The sequence below is a fragment of the Zingiber officinale genome, chromosome 3B, assembly GCF_018446385.1.
Source record: "Zingiber officinale cultivar Zhangliang chromosome 3B, Zo_v1.1, whole genome shotgun sequence".
Lineage (NCBI taxonomy): Eukaryota > Viridiplantae > Streptophyta > Magnoliopsida > Zingiberales > Zingiberaceae > Zingiber > Zingiber officinale.
In genome coordinates this window covers 39,859,214-39,881,380 of record NC_055991.1, presented here as the reverse complement: position 1 = coordinate 39,881,380, position 22,167 = coordinate 39,859,214, and the positions used below count along the sequence as shown (strand labels likewise).

General features: G+C 35.5%; 1 protein-coding gene across 12 annotated transcripts; it reads left to right on the top strand.

Moving 5' to 3' along the window:
• Positions 1-2,491: 2,491 nt before the first annotated feature.
• Positions 2,492-22,110, top strand: LOC122056404 (probable protein S-acyltransferase 15). 12 transcript variants are annotated; one of them, XR_006133141.1, is made up of 14 exons: positions 2,492-2,667; positions 2,762-3,118; positions 3,194-3,328; positions 3,420-3,486; positions 4,894-4,987; positions 5,203-5,302; positions 5,386-5,469; positions 8,065-8,099; positions 18,704-18,769; positions 20,896-20,955; positions 21,035-21,086; positions 21,183-21,236; positions 21,325-21,490; positions 21,744-22,110. XR_006133141.1 is itself a non-coding variant. In XM_042618339.1 (13 exons), exons 2-13 carry the CDS (start codon positions 2,959-2,961, stop codon positions 21,785-21,787), a joined length of 948 nt encoding a protein of 315 aa, XP_042474273.1. In that variant the 5' UTR covers positions 2,492-2,667; positions 2,762-2,958; the 3' UTR covers positions 21,788-22,110. The 12 variants fall into 12 exon arrangements, 6 of the variants coding, with proteins under 6 accessions (XP_042474273.1, XP_042474271.1, XP_042474272.1 ...); XR_006133143.1 differs by lacking the exon at positions 21,325-21,490 and having other exon boundaries at positions 20,896-20,951; XR_006133142.1 differs by lacking the exon at positions 21,744-22,110 and having other exon boundaries at positions 20,896-20,951; positions 21,325-21,621.
• Positions 22,111-22,167: the final 57 nt, after the last annotated feature.

The window sequence follows — 22,167 nt, the reverse complement described above, 5'->3', positions numbered from 1 at the left end:
AAGAACATCTTCGCCATTGAGATTAACAGGTCTAGATATTTGATACAGAGTGCTTCACTTTCCATCTGTTATTGAAGAGTCACATGGTACAATATATAAATATAGAAGTACACATAAATAGACTAAATGAAGTATTTTGGGATTTTAATTTTCATATTGGTTTAGTCATTGATATATCATAATCTTGATGTAATGTATATTGAGAAGAATGTTTTTGATAATATGATAAATACAGTGATGGATATCAATGAAAAAACCAAAGATAATTTGAATGCAAAAAAAGATATGTGGATTAAAGATGTGTTCTTTATAAATGGTTGAAATATTTAAAATTTCCAGATGGGTATGTCTCTAATCTTGGAAGATGTGTCGATATGAAAGAATACAAATTAATTGGTTTGAGAAGTCATATCTGCTATATAATAATACAAAGACTCATTCCTATTTCTTTTAAGGAACTCTTACCACATTTTGTATGGGGTGCAATTGCAGAATTAAGTATTTTTCTACATGATATTTACTCAAAAGTTTTGAGACATTCATACATGAAAAAGTAAGAGAGAGACATTCCAATCATTCTGTGTAATTTGGAAAGGACCCTATTTTTTTATTATATGAAACATCTTTTAGTTCACTTACCATACGAGGCCAAAGTTGGAGGACTTGCCCATTTTTGATGGATATATATATTTGAAAGGTAAAATTTTCATTTTCTATACTTTGACAATTTGAATGTATAGAAAATGACTATTTTATTATATATTAATATTTAATACAATTTGTTTTATTACCAGTAGATTCTTATATCATTTGAAGAAAAAAGTGAAAAATAAAGCATGAGTTAAAGCCTCTATTATTAATGCATATATTATGGAGAAAGTAATAATTTTTGGGTCATATTATTTTGAATATCATGTTCACAGCAAAAGGCGAAGAGCGGGAAGAAATGATGAAAGTCCTATTGATCCAAATATGAACTTTTTTCAATTTTTAATTACCTTGGTCAACCAAGTGGACCATGTAAGCAAAGATACTTAACTAGCAAAGAATGACAGACAACCCAGACATATATTTTATTGAATTGTCCAGAAGTATCATTATATCACGAGTTAGTATATCTTTTTTTTGTAATGTCATAAATTGTTTGGGTTATAATATGTTTTTTGAGTAGGATTTTCCAAAACTTATATTCTGAATTGTCGACACAAGAGTTTGATTGATTTTGTTAAGAAGAATTTGCAGCATGGTTCAAATTATATGTAAGTAGATAATCTATATTTGGTTTACACATATGCAAAGCTTTAACAATTGGTGTATTTTACCTTACGTTCATGGTAATTAAGCTCACCTTGAGCAAGAATGACTCTTCTATTTGTCATGGGATCCAAAAGCATTTGTATGCATATGACCAACATATTCATAAATGGATATAATTTTCATACTCAAGAATATAGAATAGGAAAGAATACCATGAATATTGAGGTGTGTGTTCAGTCATCCAATGATAGAGGTGCAAACAATGATTTTTATAGTTTGCTGGATGAAATTATAGAGGTACAATACTCAAGGCAAAAAATGCGAGTTATCTTATTTATGTGTTTCTAGGTTGATCCTATCAGAGGGATGAAGGTGTATCTATATTATAATTTGATTGAAATAAATCATAAGAGATTTTATAAGAGATACGAACCATTTATGTTGACACAACAAACGATTCAAGTATTCTATTCTTTGGTCTGACCTAGAGTTTCAATGATTCATTGGGGCAACCGCAGCCATAACCCCCATCCCTGTCGTCGCTACCTTCCTCCCTGACCACCACAACATCACATTCATTGCTATACCTGTTGATAGTTTTGTCATCACTACTCTCCCTACCACAAACGATGTCGACTCCGCCCTATTGTCACGACTCGATTGCAACCACCATCGTCGGAACACAAATACCGGTGATCAACCCCAGGTAATTTTAAATCTTGGCTACGCCCCTGTCACCTTCTTAGAAAAAAAAATATTTATTTATTATTTTTTTAGTTAACACCAGGTATCCAAAGCCTTTGGTTCAACTAATCTCGAAGTGACGCCCCAACTCTATGAAAATTTCACATCGATCATCTGAATAAATTAAAAAAATATATATGAAAATTTATTATGACAATTAATATTATCAGATCAACTATTTATTAGGAAGAAAATCTTCTATAATATATAGAAGTGATAGCTGATGTTATCGGGTAAAACTGTGATACTCGGGAAAAAAAATCAACTAAAGTCATTTAGCTTTTCGAAGATTATTGACTACTAAAGGTAAATTAAATATCCTTAATTTAAACCTGTTAGAAACTGAGGAACTTTCATATGATAGATATTTTTATTTGAAATAAAATTTTAATTCAATTTTTGCCGTAAGTTAAAAAAAAAAAAAAAACCACACAACACCTTTTTAGCGCGGTTTAAGTGTATCCGCACTGCTCTTTACAGTCTCGCGTATCGTGCCACGAACGAGGCCGCAGTCTTCGTCAAACATAATAATGAAGCAGAAGCAGAAGCAGCAGCAGCAAAAAGTTTGGGGGAGGCAGAGCACTGACCGGCGCGCCTTCCCTCGCCTTGTCGTGTGTCGTCGCTTCTCTCCTCGTCGGCGCCTTCATCGTCCACAACATCAACAAGGTCGACCTCGTTAGTCTTCTGCCTCTCCCCTCTTCTACCTCTTTATTTCTAAATGCAGGCTATGCAGCTCAGACCTAAATCTCGCCCCTTGCAGACTCTGCCTCTGGTGAATTCTCCCTCATTTGTTGAGGCAAGCGAGGCGATCTTAAGTAGCGAGTTGGATCGATTGCCTGATTCGATCTCTGTAGTGGACTGCTTGTTCGATTTTACTTTGTTTTTGATATACACAACGATAGAAGCAAGAGGTAGAAGGGTGTCTTTTTGGCCGGTCGGATCCAGAGGAGAGCAATAATGTTGGACCTGAGGTTTCCCAGGCCAAAGAGGTCTCCATGGGAGCTACTCCGATCTGCTCTCTTCTCTTGCGCTCTCGTTCTAATCTCTCAATTCGCTCTCGCATCTGTCCCCTGGCTTTTTCCTTCCATCTCCCTCCTTGCTATGCTCCCGATTGCAGGTCAGTCTCTATCTTGCCTTCCTTAAGATGATGACAAAATGGGAACTTCACTTCAATTTCTGTTATGTCTTACAGCTTTGGTTATGGCGGTGACGATTTTCTTGGGGAGATTTTGGAGGCGTCTATTTGATGTTTCTGCATCTGCTCCGGCTCTCGTCCTCTTCAATCTACTGTTCATGTGGGGAGTTTATATTACTGTCATTCGAAAAGGTTCTTAAAAATATTTGATGGATCTGCTTCGAGATGCCATTTATCTCTTTCAGTTTGATATATAATTTCTTTGACCTTTATTTTGTTGCAGCCGTCCCCTCGTTACTGGATGCTGTTCTCAATGCTGAGTGCGCTTTGCTATTGTATGGTCTTTATAGGTAGACTTCACCCATGTGTTTCTCTACTTTTGGTATTCCTTGACCTTAATTGCTATTTTAAGAAATTCTTTGATCTTGTTTTGCAGCTCTCCTGCTAATTTCATTGAGAATATTTCATTTTAGGCCCATGGTTTACCTAATTTTTCAATTTGTCCGATATTGTTAGGATGCTAAGTTTTACCACCTATAGCTTGCAAAAATAGAATCAAGATAACTGGTCTTATTTCTGATTCTTCTCCTGTGCATACAATGATTTCTCCATCGCATGCTCTACACGCGTGATAATAAGCTGAAGGTATATTTGAAAAATCGATGGTTGGATTGATTGGGTAAAATGAGTTTAGGCTTTTGTTGCATTGAGGACTCTCTCCTTTTACCTAATATCTTGCATTATCATCATATGAAAAGAAAGTAAAATTGGTTATACTATTATGTTCCTCATGGAATTTAGAAGCAGACAACTAAATCATGACAAGTGGAAGAAAAAGACGGGGGTAAGGAACCATTTAAACGTATCTATGCGTGAGGAACAAATATTTTTTTAGATGCAAACTCATTTAAGAAGAGATGACAATGAACTCTAAAATAGTATGAGAAGGAGGAGGAAAGTAGAAAGATTTAATATTTATGTTTGAATAATGCAACACATATAAGGTGAAATAACAAGTTTACGTTTCAAACTCTCACCTGGCTTTGTCACGTGTGTTGCATGTGTATGCACAATCTCATCTCTGTTAACATTGACAGTGGAGACATTTTGTTTGTGTTTTACAAAGTGTAGGGTAAAACATAATGTCCTAAATTATAGGGGAAAGATGAAAAAAATAGACATTATGAGGAGCAAAATAAAACTTTCTCAATTTCATCAAACACCTTTTTGTTTCCTTTCTTGCAAGATTAGTTAGTCCCTATTAGCAGGCAACTTTTAGTCAATAATTTATTATAATTTCAACTTAATAATTTGTCTATTTTTTATGACGTGAAGCTATCCTATTCAATGCTAATTGGGAATTCAATAGAATATATGATAATTTCTTTTCTTCTTATTTAAGAGATTTAGCCATTAGTTTTTCTCCAACTCATTCTTATTACTGGTCACCAGTCATTGTTTGTGACGATATACTAATATCAAAAAATCAAACAAGATATATACCAATGTTGTGAGCTGAATAATGTGCAATATGTATTGTGAGGGTGGGCTAATTAATATATTGTGTTTATATAGTCGTGTAACTACCAGGAAATAGTAACCAGATACAAAATAATAATAATAATTGTGATTTTTTGTTGATTTTCATAGTGATAGTTGGAAGGCAAAACATAATTGTTTATTGTTCAGTGCTAGGCTTCAATACCAAGCATGTAGATTGATAACATCGCTAACTAATTTCCTTCTCTGTGTTGCAGAATATTCTCTAGTGATCCTGGAGCAGTTTCATTTAGCTCTTCCACTGTTGAGTCCGGTCAGAATGAATTTGATACTCTAAATGTTCAATTCGAGGTTCATATTAATTCTTTTATTGTTTTGTTTCCCTCTTATGCAGAATTGCAATTATTGCTACTAGACTAAGTACTATACTATCTAGTAACAGACAGTGACTGCAATTATTTGGGACATTGATATATTACATTCAAAATAGTTAGGCAATTAGGTAACTTCTTAGTGACAATTACATTTTATTTTTTTTCGAAATTAATCTTGAAGTTTTTTCTCAGCAGAACTCCCCAACACTTTCAAGGGTTAGATATTGTAAAAACTGTAAGACTGGTATTAAGGGATTTGACCACCATTGTCCTGCTTTTGGGAATTGCATAGGTATTTAACAGATTCAACTGGTTGGTTAGGGTCTTCTCTTCTTGTACATCTACCATTCTGAGATAAATTGCTATTTTCTGCAGGTCACAAAAATCATCGTTTATTTATTATTCTTTTAGCTGGATTTCTTATTGCTGAATCTTCCTATACAATGAGTTCGACCAAGTGTATGTCAACGCATTACTTTAATGGCCTTTTATGTTTAAATTTGTTGTCCCTCTAGATAATTGATATCCTATATGCATTGAGTTCTTTGACTAGTTACTATTTGCTATTGTAAAACAATTATAAGAGATTGTCTTTACATTTATATAAATTTTTGACTAAATTGCAAGGACTTCCTTTTGGTTTACCCTTATGTTGAATAGATCCCCTCAATGTTCAAAAATAGCACCAACTACTATGAACATGCCCAATCAGTGTGCAAGCAGGGAGCCTATGACTTGCTGTTAGCTTTTTATTTTAGGTGAGACGACAACAACAACAACCAAGCCTTTTCCCACTAGGTGGGGTCGGTTGTATGAATCCTTTTACGCAGCTCTATCTCCTATTATATCATCATCTATATTTAAATAAATTTTATCTTGTTTTATTGTTGCTAACCAAGTCTTTTTTGGTCTTCCTCTTCCTCATTTGATATGCATGTTTATCATAGTTTCACATCGCCTAACTGGAGCATTTATTGGTCGTCTAAGTACATGTCCGTACCATCTTAAACGTGTCTCTCGGAGTTTGTACTCAATAGATGCAACTCTGACTTTCTCTCTAATGCTCTCATTTGTTATTTTGTCCATCTTCGTATGTTCACAAATCCACCTTAACATCCTCATCTCTGCAACTCTCATCTTCTGCTCATGTGCTCGAGTCATAGTCCAACATTCGGCTCCATATAACATAGCAGGTTTAACTGCAGTTTTATAGAACTTACCTTTAAGTTTAAGCATAAAACACCCGACGCTCCCTTCCATTTCACCCATCCTGCTTGTATTCTATGTAAGACATCTCTCTCAATCCCTCTATCATTTTGTAAAAATGATTCTAAATATTTAAATTTCTCGCCACGGAATCATATTTTAGGTGAGACAGTTAGCATAAATTAGTTTTGGTACAGTTGACAAATTTGTCCTCATCTTTGAGTGTTGCCACGAAATCATGGGAGTATTGTTGGGGTATCACGAGATGCTTATTAGAAAATGACGCCGGATATGATAGTGATTATCCTGTGGGTTGATAAGAAAATGGAATTGAGGAGAAGACAAGAAGAGAAATCACCAAGAACAAAGAGAAACTCGAAAAAAAGATACTTTGTTAATACGAGAGGATAATTCTTCATACAACTGATAGGTACTAAGACTCAAAAAAGAAAGAAATCCTAAATTTTAGACCTCAATTCCAATTTTGTAAAGAAAGGAAAGAAGCGTTACCAGAAAAGGAAATTTTGTAATTGACAGAAAATAATAAAACAGGATGCTGATATAAACAATCCCTAACCCCTAAATACCAAACATACAAAAAAAATATCCAAAATACCATAAAATTATAAATTACTAAAAATAATAAAAAGGCTTTGAAAGGGTTAAATGTGGAATTTGGGCCCGAAAATTGGTGGTTTCGAGTTCCTCACAACAAATGTAGATTTTTGAATTCTGCATGTGTGGTCGTGACAGAGCCTGATTCTGAGTCTCAAGTTAAAAGTTATGTCTTCTGGAAGATTGGGTCCTCCTATGTTGATCCTGCATTAGAAGATGAGTTAATAAATTCTTTTATTAAGGCTTTTTAAGGCATTGGGTTCCGTTGAAGTGAATATAACATATTTGACCAAGTTATATTAATTGTGCAACAAATAAGGCTAAATAATGCCATACCAAATTCTCTTTGACATTTACCACAGCTTCCAAACCATCAATTAATCTGTCTGGTCATAAGTTAAACTACAAGAATCCCTGCAATTTTGCCAAATCACCATATGTTATACAATCAAATATTTTCTTTCAACTTCCATATACAAAGGAAATAAATAAGAAAGTTTTGTATGAAATTAAAGATTACATATGGCAATTAACTTTCATGTTCATAAATTTGATTGTTACCACCTTATTTCAGAAGATCAAGTGCTTCTTCTGGATTCTATAAATTGTTACAATGTTGGTATTTTTACTATCAAACATCTACAAGAAACTGCTAGGCCCATGCTCAGCATTTATAATGTATCTCTTGTCTTTATAGGTTTAGCAATTGCTATTTCTTATAGGGTTTCCTATTTGGACTAACATTCTTATCAACTTCTTTAAATGTAATTATGCTTAGATGCATGTAAATTTTAGCCCATTAAAATTCAGGATTCTTATAGCTTAATTTAAATTGGGAGAACTTTCTACTGTCAAACTTAAAAACAAAAAAACTGATAAGCCAGGCTAAGCATTTATAATGTACTGTTACATTGTCTTTATTGAATTAGCAATCATTATGTCTTTAGAAACCCTAAATCTAATATTCTTATCAACTTCTTTAAATCTAATTCTACTTAGATTCATGTAAATTTTGTAGCTTATTAAAATTCAGGATTCTTATATCTTAGTTTAGTTGGGGAAAGCTATGAAATAATTCCAGACTGTTTAGTTTGTGTTTTTTTTTTGGTGCTTGTAGAGATGTATCTGATATTTTTTTGTTGTGCTGTCTTTCTTCTGGAATTGTCAGCTCTCATTGCTCGAAATTTCTCCTTTTGAGTTTGATAATTTGTTTTTGCTTTTTTCCATTTACAGTTCTCACCAAATCTGCTGATGCACAGAGGATGGAGGTATCATCTGCATAATAATGTTTGCTTTACATTGTTTATACAATTTGTTGCTTACCTTACATGGTAAATCTGATTCTTGTGCATTCTTTGATATGCATCTGCAGTTAGTTTCGTCCATTGTGAATGTTAATTAATCATGCCAATTCTCTTATCACTATATAAAATGTAATGAGGATAAAGATGGTTGTCCAGATAAGAATAAAAAATTGATTTCAAATTATTGATGACCTACCATATTTGGACTACTATCTCAACCATATTTATCGTTATTTCCATATTTGTTATTACCATATTTATCATAGTATTTTCCCTATATTACTTTGACAATCTGTATAAATAGGTTTGTTATTCTATGACAATTATCAATAATAATGAAGCAATTGTCTTTTCTTTATTTTTTTTCCCTATTCTATCTTTTGTATGTCTACTATGTGTTTCTATATTACAATGTTTCTACATGGTATCAAAGCCATGAATTTCTTCTTTTATTCTAATTTTATTTTATTCATCATTCATTTTTTCTCTCTTTTTTAAAATTCTTTCTCTATTATTATTCATTTCGCCAATCTAATCAAGCTTCTCAAAACCTCAATTCCACCGTTTCTTTTTTTTTTTCTTTCCCTTGTGTTTTTCTCTTCCACACATGCAAACAACCCCCTCAAGATCTCTTCCTTCACCTTTTATTCCCCATCTCATTCTTCTTCTTGCTAGTGGCAACAACCCTCTCTTTTTCTTGTTTTACCAGCAACTTCCCTTTTCTTTGCAGCAATCACAACAACTTTCCTTCCACAAAGTGCTTCCCTTTTCCAGCAATTACTATCAACCCACAGACTGCCGCAATTTGAGCAAGTTGGGCTCTGTCGTAGCCGTCGAAGTCCTCGTCGCCTACGAGAGCTAGCAGGCCTCTGCTTTCAACCTCAAGGGGCGCAACTTCGCCATTCATGGCCACGCTTTCCTCCTTGACGTCCTTACTAACGTCACCCTCGTGTTGGTCTCTGCCTTCTGGTGGCAGTGGTTGCTTCGTTTGCTTCTCTAGTAACACCGCCAAGAGAGGGAGCGACCATGTGGTGTCTCTAGACCGCTTCCTCGACATTCGCTTCATGAGTATCTTCCCATTCAAGGTGTGGTGGACTACCCAGTGAACCTTCTATTGCGGCCATAACATGAAGAACGAGATCCCATTTTTCCAACCGCTTTGGATGATCATGGTCCTCTGCTCCATCGTCTCTGGGCTCTCGTTCGGTGCCTTGGGAGTCATAACGTCTCTCTACTTCATCCGCTTCTGGCATGACTTTGGTATCGACCGTGGCTACCCTTTTTCTACCACCATCACGTGGGAGTACGCGAACAAGAAGACCTGCGGTGCCTTCATAGCCATCGTCTTCGCCATGCAGGGCTTGGGTATCGTCGTCTTTGCCACTTTCAAGAACTGGTTCCAAGCTCCTCCGTAATCAGCCGACCTGGTAAGCTCGACAGTGCCCGAGGTCAACTACGTCTGAGGTATCATTTTTATGTTCTGCACGTTGCCAATCGCGCTCACCTACTACTAATGTATGAGGAACGACACAGTACATGATGCTAGTGGCTAGGGCGGAGCCACTCTTGGGCTAGGGTGGGTTCCAATCCCACCTATTTTTTTCAAAATGTTTCTTTACACTTTTCTAATGTCGCGTTTCATTAGTGATTTGATGGAAGGAATAATTTATTCCTTCACAGTGAAATTGATAAAGTCTAAAATAAAAAAAATAATTATTCTAATCTAATAGGTTTTTTTTTTAAAACTATGTTTAAATTGCAAATAATAGGAAAAAAAATATAATATAAATTGTTTGGGTAAACTTACTCAACTAGATATGCTTAACATTATTTGGCTCGATCAATTTAGCAAAAAATTGGACATCCTAAAGTACACCAGCCGTTATAAATCTATTACAAGTTGTTCTTGTCAACAAAATGACTTAATCACAGTTGAGCACTACTATCGATTTGATATGTGCTACTATAATGGATTTTAAAGTTAAAGAGCTTACTAGTAGATCAAGGATGAGGCAGTCAAACTTCTTAAGCTTAGTTGTGCTTTGGAACCTAAAGAAAACTTAAAGCTTCTTAATGTCGATCACATCTATCGAGTTGCTAAGAAATTTTATCCTCTTGATTTCAATGTATAAGATTTGCACCACTTGAGAATGCAATTGGATCACGATAAACTTGATGTTGCTGGTCATGAAAATTTTTAGAACTTATCAATTATTTTTTAATTACGCCTAAGATTAGTTGAAAACAAGTAAGTCAGAACCTATAATTTGATTGACATTTTTTCTCATTTATTATAGTTTATACATTATACCTATCATTTACTTATATAATTGGCTAGTTGATTCATCTTATTTTAATTCTGCTTGTTTTGCAACAATGGAACGAGCATTTTAGCTATAAAACTTATTAAAACAACTCTTTATAAAAAGACAGAAGAAGAGTTTTTAAAAGATTCTATGGTCATCTCTATTAAATGAGAGTTGGTTAAAAAAATTGATAATGATATAATAATTAATGAGTTTTATTTTAAAAAGCGTATATGCAATGCAACTAGGATTAGATGAAGCTACCAAATTAAGGTTTTGGGACGACTTAGATGAAGTATTACAAAACATTCCACTAAATGAAATGATTTTAATAGGAGGTGATCTAAATAGTCATGTTAGGGTGAAAAATAAGAAATATAAGAGGGTATATGGGGGTTATGGGTTTGGAATGAGAAATGAAGAAAGGAAAACTATATTAGATTTTGCAATAGCATATGACCTTATATTAGCTAATGTATTTTTTAAGAAAAGAGAAGAACAGTTAGTGACGTTCAAAAGTGAAAATAATAAATTGCAAATTGACTTTCTTATAGTTAGAAAGAAGGGTAGAAAGATTTGTAAAGATTGTAAGGTCATCCCTAGAGAAAGCTTAACTACCCAACATAGGTTAGTTGGATATACGTCTCAAGCATAATATCAATAGAAAGAAAATATATACGACTCCTAGAATTAAGTGGTGGAAGTTAAAGGATGGAAAACAAAATATATTTAAGGAGAAGGTAGGAGTACAAGTATTAGGTGAAATACATGGTGACTCTAATACGACATAGGATAAGATGATATTAAAGTTGGAAATAATAACTAAGAGTGTATCGGTGAGTCAAAGGGACATGCACCACTAAATAAGGAATTTTGGTGGTGAAATGAGAAAGTATAAGAGACAATGAATGAAAAACAAATAGTTTATAAGGAATTATATATTTGTAAGAACGAGGAAAATTTTAAAAAATATAATAGCCAAGAAAGAGGCTAAAAATATAGTGAATGAAGCAAAAAATGAAACTTTTGAACGATTATACAAAAGAAGGAGAAATAGATATTTATAGAATAGTTAAAGTGAGAGAAAGGAAGATAAGAGATCTTATCCAAATAAAATGTATTAAAGATAAATGTAATAGGGTACTAGTAATGATGGAGAAATAAAAGAGCAGTGGAAGAGGTATAACTTAGGTAATTTAAGTAGATCAAATGAGTATAGAAATTTAAATTTTTATCGTATAATTTAAATTTCAGAAGTAGAACAAACTTTAAATGGGATGCACAATGGAAAAACTGTTGGACTAGATGATATTCCAATAGAGACATAGACGTGTCTAAGGAAACAAGGTATTGAATGACTTACAAAATTAGTTAACAAGATATTGAAAACGAAAAAAATGGCCGATCAATGGAGAGTAAGTACTTTAGTTCCCTTATATAAGAATAAGGAAGACATAAAAAATTGTGCAAACTATAGGGGTATTAAACTAATGAGTGATACCATGAAACTTTGAGAAAAAGTAATAGAAAAAATTAAGGAGACCATGGTGATTAAAAATTAATTTGGGTTCATGTCTGAAAGGTCGACAATATAAGCTATACATCTTCTTAGACAACTAATTGAAAAATATTGGGAGCAAAAACAAAATCTACACATAGTATTCATTGATTTAGAAAAAGCTTATGATAGAGTTTCAAAAGAAATTAGGTGTTAGTGTAACATATATTGAACTAATTAAAGATATGTACGAGAATGTCATGACCAGAGTAAAGACTTTAGACGGAGTAACTGAAGTATTTCAATAAAAATAGAATTACATCAAAAATTATCTCTAAGTTCCTATCTTTTTATACTAATTATGGACGAACTGTCACGCCCCAGAGGAGTCCCTGTCCGAAGAAATTTCGACAGCACCTCCCCTATACGGCGGACAATATGAAACAATACTACATACAAAATATACATCAGCCACACTCGGCTGGAATATATGTGCAAAATAGAAATAACATAACCACGCAGTTGATATACACAGCCTACCTGACTGGACATAAATGAATAAAAACAACCACACAGTTAACAACAACCCACACGACTGGAAACATGCACAGCGGAAGACACAAAATAATACGAACGTAAAACTAACAATGGCACTAACAAAAATACCTACAACCACCAGACTAGACTCCAACATCCATATCGAAGCATACAATACCAAGTTCACAAAACCAAAACATAAATAGCGTTAGCAACCAAAACCAAAAGAAAGGAAACTATCCTCGAGTGCGTCGTGGGACTGGCAGCTGGGACTCTCCAAGCATCCATGACTCATCTACCTGTTACCCGGCGAAAGAAAACCATTTTGCGGGGTGGTGAGTATTGGAACTCAGCGGGTAAGGAGAGAGATAGTGCATGAACATAACATATAAGTAGAAAGCGAGCCAGTATACGGTCTCATAAAAGAAATAGCGAGATACTACAAAGGACAAAATAAGCACTCATACGAAACCATATCCTAGGCTAGGTATAGTAAGAGGCGGTACTAATGCACTGACTACTCATAACTACTGAGACAACAAGCAAGGTATATCTGACAATAACAACGTATGTAAACGATGTAAGTAAGCAATAACGATATATAAACAACACAAGCAAATATAATAACAACAGATGGACGGATGGTCACTCCCGCCCACCTCTCCGCACCACGTGATGGTCGAGAGGTCGGGTCGATGACAACTGTACCACCCAACCACCCACGAATGGCCGAGGGACAGTTGCGTAGTAGCTAACTAGCTACATCTGCGACGGGTCCCTGCTGCTCGTACTCCAGCTACACGAGTCGCGGGGCAGACTGTACACCACTCCGGCTACCACTCTCTCGGTGGCCGAGGACGATCTGACGTGCAATGACGTGATGCAAACAACGTCATATATATATAAGCGTAAATGTACTCAACATAATATATAAATAAACAATAGTCAACGCATACAAACATGGTATCTAGTATCTGCTATTGATCATGGACAACAACAAGAGACTGTATGGATATAAAAACGAGTAACTCAAAGGTTTTGAGTGGAAGTATCAAGCATAGGAAAAATTACGAGTGGAGTCAAGGTAAAGCAATTCTTATCCAAAATAGCTCATGCACTAAGTTCGGAGAACTAAAGAATCAAAATAAGAAGTACCCGCCTTTATATGCAGATCGTGTCAACCGTCTTCAATCAACGTCCTGCAAATCACGTGATGTACAATTTAGCTAATTTCATATGTCACAACTAGCTAACCTACATCCCAACTAATTAGGAAAAGAGATTCTTGTCATGCTTATCTAACTAATAATTAAAGAAAAACTTCCTATTTGCCACATGGTAAAACACCTCCTATTCATTCCATACTACGCCATACCATAAATGAATACCGAGCTATGAACTTATGAGAAAGGTAATTTAGATCTACCACACAAAACACTGAAGACAATTTAGATCAACTTTCCAAAACACTAAATAGAACATTTACATTAACCAATAGGTGATTAACTAAACCTGGCATTTCAACAATATCCAACCCCTCTATCCTGCAGCAGTTTCAAAACTATGCCAAGATAGGGGACACAAAAAGCTTAAATCCCATTACTTCACCGAACTTACTTCCACACATAATCCAATTTCCCATAATAGATCAGAAACACTCAAACTAATACCAAACAGAACCCATGAGGGAGAACAAATCGACCTCTAAGTCAATCACAGAACTAGTCCAAATCCGAAACTTGACAGAAAACCCAAAACACAAATCATTCCTTCAATTAATTTCTCAGCCAGGCATTCGAGCAACCAAGTGTTATGCAAGAAACCTCACAGCATCAACAATTCGACAAAGCTTCATTCCATAACCATTTTCCAGCACACGAACCTCAATCGAATCGAGAATATCACGGAAAAACCCAAACCGAATCTAGATCTTCATAAAAACTCAATACACACCTCAGTCAAGAATTTAAACAAACAAGTGACGCCCTTAAAACTCGAAACATCAACATCACGGAAGAAATCAAAAGCTCAACAGATCAAGACTCCTCCAGCAACACCCGAACCCTTATGCTAGCTTACCAAAATAAACACTAATCCATACCTACAAGGGAGAGATCGTCGGCGGCGTGCGGCTCGGGAGGTTGCGAGGTCGCGGCGATGACACGCTTGACGGTCGCGCGAGGGCAGCGACCGCGAGGGGGCGGCTAGGGCACGGTGGTGGCGAACGAGATCGAGAGAGGTGCGGTGGTTGGTGATCTACCGAGGGAAAAATCGCAAGAGGGAAAGAGAGGAGGAGCTTCGGCGAGATCGGGGAAAGAAGAGGTCGGCGGAGAAGGCGAGGGTGAACTTAGGGCACGGTAATAAACTTAGGGTAGCTAATATAAACCTTAGGTTAATTGGAATAATCAACTCCCTAATAAATAGTATTCCAAACAGGCTTTCCTTAAGCCCAGTAATACATCCCCATTAAATATGTCGTACGAGCTCTGATTAATTCCAGAAAAATTTCTAAAAATTCCAAAAATTTCCAATAAGATTATTTGCCAAATAACCCTATTTTTTTTTAATTATTATTTTGTTGCCGTATTTTACATTCTCCCCCACTAATAAAAATTTGGTCCCCAAATTTACTACCTAACCACGTTAAACCACAAATGACATGTTTTATACTACCTAAGTTCCTATCTTTTTATACTAATTATGGACGAACTCACTACATACATTCAAGACACAGTATTGTGGTGCATGTTGTTTATAGATATTATTTTGGTAGATGAAACACGTGAAGGAGTAAATGTTAAACTAGAATCTTGGCGGGAAACACTAGAAGGAAAAAGTTTTAGCCTTAGTAGAATAAAGATAGAATATATTGAATTTAAATTTAGCAATATTAGACGTAATGAGATAATTATTAAGATAGGAGATGATGAGTTGCCCGGAACTTAGAGTTTTAAATATTTTGGATTATTTTTACAAAATGATAGAGGATTAAGAGAGATGTCTTACATAGAATATAAGTAGGATGGTTGAAATGGACTAGAGTGTTGAGTGTTTTATGTGATCATAAGGTACCTCTAAAATTTAAAGGCAAGTTCTACAAAATCACAGTTAGATTGCTATGTTATATGGAGTTGAATGTTGGACTATAACTAGATCACATGAGCAAAAGATGAGAGTTGCAGAGATGAGCATATACGAGGATGAACAGAATAAGAAATGAGAGCATTATGGAGAAAGTCGGAGTTGCATCGAGAGAAAACTCCAAGAGACACGTTTAAGATGGTACGAGTATGTACTTAGGCTACCAATAAATGCTCTAGTTAGGTGATGTGAAATTATGACAAACACACATATCAAACGAATAAGAGGAATACCAAAAAAATTTGATTAGCAACAATAAAATAAGATAAAATTTATTTAAGTATAGACGATGATATAGTAGGAGATAGAACTCAATGGTGTAAAAGGAACAATATAACCGATCCCATCTAGTGGGATAAGGCTTGGTGTTGATGTATTTTAAAAAGAATCGAAGAGTACAATTTTAATAGTATTTTTGTAACATGTTTTTGAATGTATTGAATAATATTTTTTTTATTCCATATTTTTGAACAATTAATATTCACATACTTTTTTATTTTATTTATATATTTGAATTAATTAATTTATTGTATCAATTATAGTCAGTGGCCAGCTCAGGTTGTTTTAAATTCGAGCTACGCCCTATTGGTGGCGAAGAACGTGAAGGAGGCAGTAGTGGACATATCTAAGGTTTTGCAGACGGAGATCAAGGAGCTGGGGAAGGTGGAGCCGATTGTGTCGTTCAACACCTTTTGACTCTTCTTGCACCGCCACATAATGCACCTGGTGAGCACCACCTTCATCTTATCGGTGGAGATCTTCCCGGCGCACCTTCGCTTGACATGCCAAGAGATCTTGGCAGCGATCGGTAAGCTCGTAGCGATCATCGGATCCTTCAAGTCTCTTTACTTGGTGCAAAATTTGAACCCGGCCAAGGCCGACTATGGCTACTCAGTCGACATCAGGAACTCGCTCTTCTTGCTAGCCGAATGCAATCTTCTTGGGCTACTATGCATCTTTGTCTCCATCTTCGCCGTTGACAAGCTTGGCCGAAGGAAGTTGTTCTTGCATGGTGGGTACGAGATGATATATGATGAATATAGGAGGAAGCTCTACTACTACTTTATGCTCTCCATGAGGAACCCAACCCCTCTTTCTCCCTTCACTTTGCGTAAGGGCTATCTACAATCTCAACACTCCACGAGGACCAAAAGCAGATCCTCTGCTTGCCATCTCCTTGCTCTCCTTCTTCATCAACATCGGGGAGCACTACAATTTTGGCGCCATAGGCGAGTACCTTAACAAGCATGTCGACTATCGGATGTTGTTCGAGATCATCTTTTTTTTTCAAAGGAGGTGCACCATGGGACCGTTGCCTCCATTGACAACTGCTAGCTCGTGTCCTCTTCTCGGGACAACACCATCCTCATCTGGCATCTCACCAAGGACACCCCCGCCGCTACCCTTGAGGGTGCCGGAGGGGATTCTTCCTATAGTATGCTCAACATCGCCTCACCGACCACTCCCACTTTGTTTAGGATGTGGTCCTTTCTTCTAACGGGACTGCTACTAGATGAGGGATTATTGGTTTACCATATTATTTTTTATTTCTGCTTCTTAGTTACCGCCGCTCCTCATTGAGATCCTCATCTAAATCTCTCACCTCCTTTTTTTTATAATGCGGAAGTCAAGGTGCTTGCTGCTCACTAACTCTCCTACCGAGAATAGATACAGAGATCAAGGTGTTCGCCGCTCACTAACTCTCCTATCGAGAACAGATGTGGAGATCAAGGCATCCGTCGCTCGTCATGGAGATCCATTTCTAGATCTTCTAGCAATTCACCGGCATGAATGCCATCATGTTCTATACATCAGTACTCTTTCACCTGGGGTTCCACAATGATGCCTCCTTCATCGATCATCGTCCTCCAGCTTGGCTTCTAGCCTGTAGTTGGACACCAGTCGGTGTTGCACATTCGACTTCTCTAGCACCTTCGGCTTGACTTTCACCGCCTTGGCCTTTGCTTGGTGTTCGCGTCTATCTGCTCGCATACCTTCATGTCCTTCTTGTGTCTGCATCTATCTGTGCATGCACCTTCTTCATGGCCTTCGCGCTTTGCGCCGTCTTGTTCTCCTCGTTGGCCTCTTCCACCGCCTTCATTAGAGGGAAATCAAGATTATTGAAGAAAGGCCTTGGAATCTAGATCGTGGTTTTGGGCTATTTACGGCTTGCTTCCTTTCGTTTGCACCTTCTCAAATCTCACCCTCCGCATTGGCGATAGTTGTCACCAGATAACAACACACAACAAACTTTTTTCTGAGTTTTGCTAAGCACACAACCCTAAACCCTAAGCCAAACTCGGCGTTCAATATCAGCCTGTTGAGTTTGTCGAGGGTAATGAGGATAAGGATGGTAATGAGGATAAAGATGGTAGTCCAGATAAGAATAAGAAATTGATTTCAAATTATTGATGACTTACCATATTTGAACTACAATCTCAACCATATTTATCTTTATTTTTATATTTGTTATTACCATATTTATCATAGTAGTTTCCATATATTATTCTGACAATCTGTATAAATTGGTTTGTTAGTCTATGACAATTATCAATCATAATGAAGCAATTGTCTTCTCTTTATTTCTTTTCCTATTCTTTCTTTTCTATATCTACTTGTTTCTATATTTCATTGTTTCTACAATCTGGATCCTGTGGTTACATAGTATAAATTCTCTTTGGTTTGACCCCTATTGGTACATTGCCATGGATAGTATAGCTAGAAAAAAACTGGTCTTATCTCTTTTCTATTTGAATGCTGACAAAAGGTATCTCTTGGATCATGATTTTTCTGTATTTGTTGCATTGATTGAAACATAGCCACTTGTAGCTGGCTTGTACACAATTTTTCTGAACGCATGGAATCATCCTGTTCAAACGTATTGTTCTGATGCAATGGCATGAAGAAAAAAGGCAAAATGTTGAATGCCACTTAATGTCATCTTACCCACAATGGGATGCATATATGTACATGTGAAAGAATACTCTTACCTTATCATATTGTTCTTTTTTTATTTGATTTACACTTACTGTAAAAACAACTATAACAATTATATCTTATTTGTAATCAAGTTTATATTTCTACAGAACATCCTTGCTAGCAGCTTGGTCATCAGTACAATGCTTTTCTGTATCCTCCAAGTGCTATGGCAGGTTTGATGCCGCATATTATCACTGGCTTGTTTTAAAATATTTCTTATTGCTTCCATAACACGATTAGATAGACATCAATGTATTCCATACTTCACAACATTTGTCAAGATTCTGCTGATGATTAAATGTTCCTAGTTTTGTAATTGTTGTCCTTGTGCGTTCACCAACTCAAATCACAGTTGGCATCATCCTTATTTTGTTTGTCTGTGAGGCAAGTTTGATATTTGTTTTACCGTTTATTTTCTGCAAAGCTAGCTTCTTGGATATAATCATTTTTTTAATCTTTATATTTTAATTCTGTGTGACTTCCTATCTTGCAAGCAACCAACAAAACATTCTTTCTGAATTATGTGGAAGTCTAATCTCACAGATTACAAGTCTGTTTATGATTTTTTTCATAGTGAATTTGAGTAACCTCATGAACTGAATTGCCTCTACATGACTGTCCTTAATCATCTGTCATGTGTTCCATTATGTGGGGTGTATCATGTGGACTTGTTGGATTGTATAAGAACCTAAGTATATCTTCAATTGGGGTTGAGTTCATTCCATCCCAAAATGACTAGTCATTTGAGAGGGGATATCCTTTTAGTAGATATACATAATGGACCATTGTACATGTCCATGTGGGACAAATTAAAATGTGAGATTTTAGCTTAACATGCCCCTTCATGCCTATCTTATTTCAAAGATATCAATGTAGGTCTGATAGCGTGTTGAATTAGAATTGAACATCATTCCATCTTAAAATGATAGTCACTGGGATACCCTGTTAATTTATTAGACATAATAGACTATCGCACTTGTCCATCTAAAACTAATGAGTGAGAAGCATCCTAAATTCTAACATTATGGAATATTTGAACATTAGAGGGCATCTCCTAACCCTTACTGAAATTGCATTATTTTCCTGGAGATTCTACCAAGGACCAATTGCAATGTGAAAGTTCAATTGTTTAGCTTAGCACTTCCTATGAATCTGTATGACATTGGCATGCTTCTGCTCTTCAACTACCCCATATTTTGTTACAATTTTGGTGGCATAACCAAGAAAATCTTGACAGAATTGTTTAGTGCCAATCAATGCTCTTGCGTCAGAACTAGAATGAGAAGATACTCAAGATAATAGTCATCATCGAGCTATTTGTCTCAAATATTTGGGGTCAGCTACTCCAATCTCATCTCTCCAATGAGATTTTTACACGGCCATATCACTAGTTTGATTCACATCAATTAAACCTTTTATTGTAATGACCAATGCTTTCTTTGATTTCTAGCTACCCGTTACACCTTCACTCTAACATAACTGATAAGTAGCTCATGGTTGCATTTGAATATTTTTATACCATCTCAGTCTAGTTCTTTTTTCCATTTAACATCTATTTGGGTTAATATCTATTTGCTTCAACATATAGAATCGTCATTGTCATCTCCATCATCAAGTCATGTTTGTCTGAATTGTTGTTTGTGTATATCGTGTACTCTGCATCATTAAGGCATGTTTGGTTCATAAAAGTTTTGCCATTTTCAATTTAAAGGTATAAAAATCATTAAAAATTGAAAAAAAACATTTATTACATCATCACCTCTAATAAATTCAAATGTGTTAAAAAAGCCGATTTTGAATATTTATTTTATTTATCTTTTTCAACTTTCAATTCTATTTTCTTAGAAACTAAAAAGCTTTTAGAAACTTTCCTATACCATCTCATTGAATGCATTGGTCCTATTTAGCATCAGCATGTTGTCTTATTTCCAAAGTGCAGCAAAAGATAGAATGAAGGGTATGGAAATTGCAATAATATCTGGCGTTTGCATTCTGATTTACTAACTTCAGAAAAATAAAATCAAACAAGATCTTAAAGGGATTTCAATCCAACTGCCATTTCAGTATGTTTTGAGAAGATCAATTAAGAGAGAACAAAGAAAATTAATTGATAATGAGGATATATTTGATATGCAAGCGTTTTTGGTGTTTTGCTTCTACACTATTGGATGCTTCTGCCTCAAGTTTCTTGTACAGTTTACTGCTCATCTTCCAACTTAGTTGATTTTGTGTGTTTAATAAATCTTTGGGAATATTCATTCTGTGTATTTCTCAGAAAATTGTTTCAATTGATTACTAGGTTGTGTTCCTGATATGGCATATTTACTGCATTTGTTTCAACATCAAAACAGAGGAGTGGGTAAATTCTCTCCAATCTCAGAGTGCTTTCCTTCCAACCAATAACTTTGCTCATCCTAACTGAGGCAAATCTACTGTAGATTAATTGGAAGAGATATCCTGAATTCCAACTTATGATTGAACCTCAACCAGGTTCCCCATATGCTCTTATGTTTGTTTTATCTCATACATAATTTGCTACTATATCTGTTTACTAGATGATGATTGAATTCTTCTGTCATTTCTTAGGAAGTCCTTTTGGGGAGACCAGGTTCACTAATCCATATAATAAGGGTCTGCTTGGTAACATTCTAGACTTCATAAAATCAAAGAGTTAGACATCTGAAATTATCTGCCTTTCTTAATCTATTACATTGTTATTTTGTGGGAGAGTCTTGCATCCTCTTTCTGATATCCAGTGCTGCTGCTTGAATTCCACTGGCATGGTATTAATCTCCAATTAAGAACATTATAGTTAAGATTCATTGCAATGACCAAAGGCAGAGTCGCCCTCCCATCGTCAACTACTTGTCCTGCTAGGATTCTCAAACAGCATAGTGAGAATTTTGTTCCATACTCAAATTTGTGATGCTTTTATTGATACTTTAATTTTTGGAAAGATGTGGATACGAAATGTTTATCTGTGTAAGAATCATGGCAAATTCAGTATTATTTCAGTTGTTTCTCATTGGATGTGCCCATTGTTGTTGGTGTGGTCGAATAATTCGATATTGCCTTTCCTATCAATGAATGCATCAAACTGACTAAACCAATGTAATGTTTCAAAGATTTCTGTTGAATATTTCTCAGATTCATGGCGAGGGAGAAAGTTCATTATGCTGAGATGGAGCTAATACGGTGAGTCATCATCTATCAACGTGAAACATGTCGACTTAAAAAGACCATTGAATTTGAATCGAGTAAAGTTGAAACCATCAAGGATTATAGTTGCGTTGGTCAATCTATGGACTTTGTACACGATTGATCGAGAACAAGCATTTCAAGGGAAATTATAATATTACGCCCCGGGTGAGGATTCAAATTTCATCCATGTACATTACACTTGGGAGTTTGAATTATTTGTGATGTTAGATCGTATGTTAAGATTTATTTGTATTTCTCGATGTACTTTGATAGCCGATGAAAAATATTCATGGCGTTAATTCAATCATCTCCAGAATTAATAGGATCGTCAGAGTTGGATATTTGAATTATTAAAAAAAAAATAAAAAAT

Excerpts from the sequence above, each read along its gene's own strand:
- LOC122056404 (XM_042618337.1), top strand. The coding sequence starts at position 2,959 with ATGTTGGACCTGAGGTTTCCCAGGCCAAAGAGGTCTCCATGGGAGCTA. Across the intron at positions 5,303-5,385 it reads TGCTTTTGGGAATTGCATAG|GTCACAAAAATCATCGTTTA; the intron begins GTATTTAACAGA and ends TATTTTCTGCAG. Across the intron at positions 21,087-21,182 it reads TATGATTGAACCTCAACCAG|GAAGTCCTTTTGGGGAGACC; the intron begins GTTCCCCATATG and ends GTCATTTCTTAG.